Raw genomic sequence first — 9,393 nt, 5'->3', positions numbered from 1 at the left:
AACCGTTACACTGTATGTTCAATAATTTATCTAGCCTTTGGCCCATCTTTGCTGCAGTAGTGGGATGTACTCTTCTAGGAAGTTGGATAATTGCTGAGAAGATCTCTTTACAGCCACAAAGGTTTTTGAGGACGGGGCTGATGTTAGTTGATGTGTTCATGAACACAACTGAAACTCCATCTCATCTTAAAGTGGATGAAGCTTCACTCCAGAAAACAGTCTGACAGCTCCACACCCCTCTACTAGGGGCTTTATACCCTTCTGATATACTCTTGGCACTGGGCATAGCGACCTCATCGACCTTTCTATTGGTTAATGCTTTTCTGCAAAGTTTATAAAAGCTGTGTGCAAAACTGAATGTCTGCGTCCACAGTAAGCCCACCTTAAAGTAGCTGAATTTACTCATTATCAGGAGTGTCTACAAACATTTGGACATACACTGTAAGTAAACATGCATAATACATTGTGTGCAATCTGCCAAAAACTGGAGATGTGGTTTAATTTTGGCAACATTTGACACAATCTAGTTAACTGCAAATTGTGTGGGTCACAGTTTACATCTGACTCTAACTTGACATCTGCCAAACAGCCACACAACAGTTTGTGTGTGTAAACAAATTGAGCACACAGTTGACGAGGTTTAAAACAGTGATGAATGTTTAGCTTTTGAATGGAGTTCAAGTCATGTCATTAGAAAATTATTATTTAAAAGCAATATGAAATCTGAATGATTTTAATTTTGTTATACTGCAATGAATGTATTTTAAGGAGTGGTGACCTGAAAAATAATTTTAGAATTTGTGGTGTAAAATTGATGTACAAACAAATTTCAAATAGAGTAAAATAGATTAATAATTGAATATAGATTAAATACATTAATTATTAAACTAAATATTCATTTAGAGAAGGTTTTCAGCTGCTTTTGCTTGTAATATACAAATATAATTTTGAATGTGTCTGAAAGTTCTGTTCAGTTCTGAAATTTCAGTTCTAGATTTTATATCACTCTCTTACACACCATATAATTCAAATTAAGTGGATTTTAATGGCATGATCCTGACTCCATATTTTTGGCCCTAACAAACTATTCACACTTTACGGCTTGCCCAGGGGTCCCTGAACTATGTGGCACTATATTATGAAATTGATTAGCTTTAGTTTTATTTTATTCATTAGTTTTGTTTTATTATTATTAATCAAGTGTTAGATCGGTGCAAAATTATTTAGTTGTTAGATGTCACTTATCTTAAATGTTACTGAAATACAGTAAACTAAATGTTAAAAAATATATTTTAAAATAATGTCCATTTCTAGCAAGATTTGTAACAGTGTATATGTATGTGAACAGACTAACAGGTAGTGGAATGAACAAATGTGTCCCCACAGTGTGTGCAGTGCAGTTATCAACCATGCTAATGCTAACAATGTTTTTAACAATGTTTTAGCGCTTGGGATGGACAACAGCAAGTAAGATAAGAAGCAAGATAAACTCTGGCAGTAGAATGACTTACTGAATAGCTCAGTGATGTGGCATTGACTTTGATTGTCACTTTTGGAAATCAGTTGTTAGAAATAAAGTTAGAAATAACAATCAACTCACTGCAAAGTTCCATCTAACTCTGAAAGCATTATCAGCACAAGAACCGTGCATTAGGAACTTCATAAAATGGGTTCCAGCTTCCCGCTGCACACAAGCCTAAGATCACTTTGTGCAATACCAAGTGACAATTAGAATGGTTTGTCACATTTGGTCTGGGAGGAAAAACAGTGTTTTACACAGAGCCCTGACCTCAACACAGTTAAAAGGTTTGGGATGAATTGGAGCATCAGGTGTGAGCCAGGACTTTATTACCTGAGCTCACTATGTGGCTAAATGCTCGCAATTCCTCACAGCACAATCCAACATCTAGAGTAATGCGTTCCCAGAAGAGTAGCGAGAACTGTTACTGCAACAAAGGGAGTATAAACTCCATTATAATGCCCTTCATTTCGTAACAAACACGGGAGGGGCAGGTATCCACAAACATTTGACCTTATAGTGTAAATGTGATCATGAAAAAGACTTAGAACTAATGTAGTAATGTAAGAAACTATTTTTAGGTGGAAACATCAGATTTGGCTGTAGAGATATTTCAGTACTGATCAACTCTGTCCAGGTTGGCGACCAGTGTATGAAGACGTGAGTAGGAACATCAGCCAATATTAAGCAGCAGGATAAAAAAGACTATGCTGAATCATTCTTCTCTCTCTGCGCCAGGCGACGGATCTTCATCTCAGTTAACTGGATGTACCGGATCACATTGGTATCTGTTATACACAAACACGGAGATAAATTTGCAGCTTCACCGCAGAAAACCGTGGTCAGAAAACAAGTGCGTCTATTCTGTGTATATTAACATCAGTGCATAGCAACCCATTTGTACTGCATAGCAGCATTTTGTTCTAAAGCAAGGCTGATTTACATGTTTGTCTATACATTGATATGCACAACATTGTTATTATAGCTTAACATTGACATTGAGTATGAAAATAATATATGGCGTATATTATTAATATACTACAGCATATAGAAAAGGTGCAGTAACAGAGTGGCAAATGTAGGTTTGTAAACAGTAATTAGAGTTATGCTGTAGTCTTGCATACTTTGACATTGGAATTGTTAAGTTTTACAGTGGCAGCATAATGACATCAAATAAGACAGTGGCGCAAGATGACGTAGTGTCTTTATAGCAACCCATTGTCATGGCGTAGTAAAAATTGGCACATGTCCACCCAAACTGGAACAAGGCCCACCCACTCAGCCATAGATAATTCGCTGGCACAGACACACTCTCCTTCCTGAATGTTCTGTGCACATTTCACTTGGAGCTGGAGCACAACAGGATGTGAGGGGGCTCAGGACACATCAGACGCTTCCGCTACTATTGGTGAACTCTGTGGTTTACAGCAACACAGTGGCACTAAATACAATAACACCTCATAGCAACCCAGTGGCACTAAATAGCAACACAGCAGCTTATAGCAATACAGCAGCCCTAAGTATCAACACAGTGCTGTAAGCAACACAGTGGCTCCTTGCTACACAAATGCACTACATAGCTGCACAATTGCTTACAGCAACACAATAGCACTTCTTACTAAGATAGTGTCATACAGCAGTAGTGGCACTGAATGACTATAAAGGGACTTTATCATCACTGTTGGAACAAAACCTTGCATATTTAGAAACTTTAGAGGAGATGGAAAATCTTTCTAAACCTTTAATGTAAGTTAATTTAAGAAGATTTAATTTAATTTGGGTCATTCCTAATGGTCCATTTCTCATTAAACCTCTGATGGTGTAAGTGGCCAATTGTATTTATAAATTATGTTAGAAAGGGAATATTAAAAAAAGAAGGTTTTTTTATTGCACCATAGTGGCCACAAAACAAACCATCAGAATGGAATGTAAATACCCCACAGATGTAATCGGCTTGTACCTGACGGCTGTTGTTTGTGTGACTCCTGTAGATAGTGCAGGGCCTTGTGATAATCTCCCAGGTGATAATATGCCACTCCTGAGCGATAGAGAGCTTTAAAATTCTCCCCTTCTTTCCTCAGGACTTTCAGGCAGTACTCTTTCACCCGCTCGTAATTCACCAGCTCCATCTGTAACAGACATGCTACACACACACACACATGCCATAAAAAATATCCACACCTTCAATTACAAAGCCCAGTTTCAAAAAACCTGAGACACTATGTAAAATACTGGAAAAGAAAGCAGTGAGAAGTAAATACCATTTAAAAAACACTTGATATTTTACCTTATTGTCTTATTGCAAAGTATTTTAAGGAATATAAAAAGCATTCTGAAATAATTTAATTTTAAAAGGATTTTATTCATTCAAAGTAATTTTCAGACATTGTTATGGCTCAAATCGGGCTGGTATTTTTAATAATGTAAAAAAATAAAAGTGATATAAAATGGTGATATACATAGTGTAAAATCTTTTAAAACCATTTAATGGTTACAGTATTTGGCAGCACTTCTTTATGTGTATGCTTTTTTAGGTAATTATATTGAGGCTCAGTAGTGTATCGTGACTGAACACACATCTGGTTTAGATGACGTCATGCTGCATGACTGACTCAGAGTGTGTTTACTGACTGCAGCTTTTTTAGTTCAAACCCAATGATTCCATGCTTTACACTAAAGCCTGTGTGATATATTGTTTGTTAAATGTGCAAATGAGTCTTTCAAAATGATCAGTTTAGTTTTACACAGATGGTCTAAATGAGAGTCCAGAATATATCAAGGCATTAGCATCGAATAATTTAGCATGAAATAATGCAGACCATATGTTTGTGTTACAAGGTACACTATACATTCGAAAGGTTATAGACACTAAAGATGGGGTACTTTAAACTGCACCTTTGTGGACACAGTTGTCCTACTGCACTCTCTCTCTCACTCTCTCTCTTTCTCTCTCTCTCACTCACACACACACACACACACACAAAGCTTGTACAATCTCCATAGAAAGCCATGGACTTAATTTGACATGATGCACATGAATCACCATGCTTCATACCAAGCATCCACCAAAGGTGTATACGGCCCCAGCACGGCCTGTGGAGCAGAGGAGATTTGTTCACATCAGTGAACTCCATCCAGCACCATTGAGATAATTTTGGATCCAGAATTGATCATCCAACATCAAAAACCAATCACATTAATACTTATGTGGCTGAATGCCATCATCTTCTCACAGCAATGTTCCAACATGTATTCTAAATAGTATTAGTGCAGCGAGTACAAAAACCCAGATCAATACATTTCATTTCACATGTAATGTTGGATGAGCAGGTGTTTGAACACTTTTGTACATATAGTACATGTAGTTTTTTGAAAATGTGATGCAAATTAATACTGTATTACCATTGTTATCCATACACTCTCAGAAAAAACTATGGTAGAGGTACGTTATTGATCACTAATAGTACAAACAATGTAAATGTACATTTAAATGCACAACAGTGGTGTTTAAATCTAGTTTGGTTCCTTAAAGGTACATTAGATTCTCATCTTCTTGAGGAGAGGTGAATATTTGTAATATTTTAATATAAAACTATGTAAAATAATAATAATATAAGTCCTGGAGATGAAATTTGGCACATGACATCAACACAATTTTAAAATCTACAATTATAACAGAATTAGGTACTCTTATGGTCCATGATATACACACTTGAGCGTACCACCACAGTGATATTTATGTGAATTATTACATAAATATTTCACTGTTGTAGCACCCTGTGTGTTAGTAAATATGTGCAAAACTTATCAAAACTATGACATTTATTGAAATCATATTGATATATGACCCCATTTCTGAAACATTTGGTCATATTTAAAAATGCAGTAAATCTGTAATCTGTGACTTGAGAATTCTCTTTAACCTTAACATAGCTGGACATTGACACAAGAAATATTTTTCTAATGGTGTCACTAACAAACTTGATTGTATTGTGTAAATGACAAAATCCACTGGAATTAAAATTAAAATTTAAAATTTGACACCTGCAACACATTCAAAGATGTTTTGGCAGAGGTCTTTCCTTTTAATTACAAATTTTAAAATTTCCTTTTAATTACAGATTTTCAACTGGGATCTGAGGATATTAGTCGTTGCAGTGTACATGTGGTATTTTTGACTACACAAGCACTTGCACTCTGTCTGTATTTTTTATGTGTTGAGAATGAACATATCACAGTTGTTTGTTTTTGTTACGTTTTACAAAATATCCAGAATACTCTGGAAATGGGGTTCATAATTTGTACCCACACCCCAGGGCCCTAGATTCAACTGAGCTATGAGCACCATATGAATAATCAATAATGAGGGGTTGACTACATTTTTGTTGTATCTCCCATTTTTTCTATGGAACAATAGAACTGTGTTTCTGCAGCGATGAAGCAGGAGTCTGTGCTTTTGGGATGAGCTGTAGTAGAGTTCAAAGAGATCCAAAACTAATCGTCCAGCATGAGTATCCGGCTTCATTTATGCCCTCGTGTCTGAATGTCATCAAATCTTCACATTCATTCCTTCATACATTATCTTTAACCGCTTATCCAGTTCAGGGTCGTGGAAGTCCTCACATATGTTTTTATATGTTTTTACTACGTGGAGGGAGTTTAGGAAATCCTATTGATTTTCAGTTCATTTCTGAAGAAACCCTGGATGAGCAGATGTCTACAAACCTGTGGCCATATTGTGTCTACTGCTACAGTTATATTGTATCTCTAAGCTGTATACTGAACAAAATGCATGATGCACGATGTATTGTGTGTGTGTGTGTGTGTGTGTGCGCGTGCGTGAGAGAGAGTGTGTGTGTTTGGACCAGGAATATATCACATTTTGGGGACCATACCTGTTTACACACTCTCATTGTGGTGGCTTGTTTTCCATGTGGGCACCAGCTGGTGGTACCTTTACATTTTAATGATATCTCTCCAGAAAATGTAGCAGTACTATGAAATGTCCTTACAATTCACAGTCACGGGATTTGTCTGTGTGTGTGTGTGTGTGTGTGTGTGTTATGTACCCGCGAGGCTGTTGTAGCACTCGAGCTCCGCGCTCTCCACCGCGCCCTTCTGCTCCTCCGTCAGGTTGCACGGGCTCCTCGCAGACGCCGCGGTCCTCGCGCCCACATCCGGGTCCCCGAGCGTGCGCCACAGGCCCTTCATCTCCAGTAGTGCGCGGTGGTACTTGCCGATGGCCTCGCGGTACTTCTTGTCCCTGTAACATTGTGTGCCCTGCGTTTTGAAATCGAGCGCGCGCCGCACAGCGTCGGCCTCGCGCTGATGATGCTGCTGCGGCTGCTGCCTCATGAGCCCTCCGCCGCGGTCCGCGCTCATCGCCTTCTGCTTTACAGTCGACGGCGAGCAGCACGCATCCCCGCAGCGCGCACAGCCCTCTCACTACGCGCGAGAACGTGAGCGTGAGAGCGAGCGTGCGTGTGTGTGTCGAGTGAGAGAGACGGAGATGGAGGTGGGCGCGCGCTCGCAGAGGGAGGGGAGAATGCTTGCACGCATCCCCATACACACCATCTGAAAATGACTGCTCGTAATTGATGTTAATGATTTTTCTAATAAAGTCAGAAATAAGGATTTTGAAATGATTAAAATTATAATGTGATTATAAGAGTTGATTATTGTCATTATGATGGTGATGATAACTGTGGTGAAAATGATGATTAAGGTGATGGTACGAGTGGTGAATATTATAGTGACTTTTCTGATAAATGTAGAAATAAGGACTATGGAATTATGAAAATTGTAATGTGATTATAACAGTTGATTATTGTCATTGTGGTGGTGATGATAACAGTTGTGAAGATAAAGGTGATAGTGTTGGTGATGATAACACTGGTTATGGTGAATATGTTGACAATAATGGTGAAGAAAACGGTGGCGATTATGTTGTTTGTGATAGTGATTGTGATCATGATATTATTGGTGATCATGTTGGTGATTATTATTATGGTGATAATAATGGGGATGATAACAGTGGTGAGGATGATGGTGATTATTATTATGATGAAAACAGCACCATCATGGTGATTATGGATATTATGTTGATTGTGATGTTAGTGTTAAATGTGGTGAGTATGATGATAATGGTGGAGTTAATAGTTATTTATGATTATGATGGTGATGTTGGTGGGAATGATGATGATAGTGATGAAGATGACATAAATGTGATGATTGCAACTAATGATTATAATGGTGATGGGGATTATAAGATAAACGTGAGGGTGATTATAGTGAGGATGATGTGGTACCACTGCAGTGGTAGTTGGTGATGATGATGAACATTACAGTAATTTATGGATATATATGATAATTGCGAATGGCTTTAATAGCAATAGTAGTCTTAACAATAGAAATTATAATAATATGTTATTTTAATGTTGGTAATGATGGTAAAGATAATAAACCTAATCATAGCGATGGTAATGAAACTGAAGGACAATCATGGTGATATAGCAGTGGCAATAATAATGATAATGACAGCAATACCAACTGTGATAAGAGTGGTAATGGTCTTAATAAAAGTGATATCAGAGATGGTGATATGGAAAAAGCTATGGTATGAATGTTAAAGACAATAATCGTGATGTTAATAGCAATGGCAATGATGGTGATCATGACAATAATAGTAATGATGATATTAATGATATGATTGGGTCATAGTAAAGATAATCATACTACTATTCTAAAAAATCTAAAAGTCAACTTATTTAATTCATTTGTCAAACAGCTGAGACAGAATTTGTTATAGTTCAACACTATAATGCATATATGGTACAGAGGTGGTTTTAAGGGTGATGAAAGTCTTAATACAAGTCTGAACTTGTTCCATGAATCCAGACAAGCTCTCTCTCTCTCTCTCTCTCTCTCTCTCTCTCTCTCTCTCTCTCTCTCTCTCTCTCTCTCTCTCCTGTGTGTGTGTGTGTGTGTGTGTGTGTGTGTGTGTGTGTGTGTGTGTGTGAGTGAGTCTGTGGGCGTGCGAGCAGATGGCAGTGTTTTGATGTTTTGGTTTTTGAGCCATACACCACTCCACCCTGTTTCTAATTTTGAAAGCACAAACCACTTACGCACTCAATCACTCACAATTCACTCCCTCATTTATTGATTAACCCACTCACACGATTTTTATCATTTTCATTTTCTCAATCACTCATTCATTATCACTCATAGATTTACTCATTTATTTACTGACTGACTGTTTTTCTCTCTCTCATTTTATTATTTATTTCTCATTCATTCACTTACACACTCAATGTTTATTTATTCATAGACTGGTTACTTGTTCATATATTCATTCACTCATTCTTTAACCCACTTGCTATATATATATGACATCACTGAACTTAACTAAAACAGAGGGGATTAACCTAAGTGTGTTTGTATGTGTATGTGTGTGTGTGTTATTTTTGTGGTGTTTATACTCCATCACATAAACCTTGCTTCAACACAAATAATAACAGTTATACATATTATGAATGTAATATTTAAAAATCTGACCAATTATAATTGTGACTATAGTAATTCACATAGTGATAAACATGAAGTTTAGTAAATGTCTCAGGATAATATTGATATTCTTCTAAAAATATATCAGATTTGTAATTAATATAATTTTGTAAAAATAAATATACGAATATGAAAGGTATACATTTAATTATTAAACAAATTATTTGAATATGTTTTATAAATATAATTAATACAATTCATTATAATTTAAATTAGCGTTAATATGAATTTGATTATATAGTCGACCATATTGGTAAATAAATGATATTTTTACAATATATTCGTGCATAACTGGCTTAATGTAATATCTG

At 36.7% G+C, this 9,393-nt stretch overlaps 1 protein-coding gene across 1 annotated transcript; it reads right to left on the bottom strand.

The window, feature by feature from the left end:
* Window positions 1–1,437: 1,437 nt before the first annotated feature.
* Window positions 1,438–6,973, bottom strand: LOC136705591 (tetratricopeptide repeat protein 9A). Its single transcript, XM_066679235.1, has 3 exons — window positions 6,589–6,973; window positions 3,480–3,662; window positions 1,438–2,307 (listed from the first exon to the last, which is right to left on the bottom strand). The coding sequence occupies exons 1-3, from the start codon at window positions 6,899–6,901 to the stop codon at window positions 2,225–2,227; spliced, it is 579 nt and encodes a 192-aa protein (XP_066535332.1). The 5' UTR covers window positions 6,902–6,973; the 3' UTR covers window positions 1,438–2,224.
* Window positions 6,974–9,393: the final 2,420 nt, after the last annotated feature.

Source organism: Hoplias malabaricus, chromosome 8 (genome assembly GCF_029633855.1).
Source record: "Hoplias malabaricus isolate fHopMal1 chromosome 8, fHopMal1.hap1, whole genome shotgun sequence".
NCBI classification, from domain to species: Eukaryota; Metazoa; Chordata; class Actinopteri; order Characiformes; family Erythrinidae; genus Hoplias; species Hoplias malabaricus.
The sequence above is the reverse complement of the archived record's forward strand: the minus strand, read 5'-3'. Positions and strand labels throughout refer to the sequence as shown.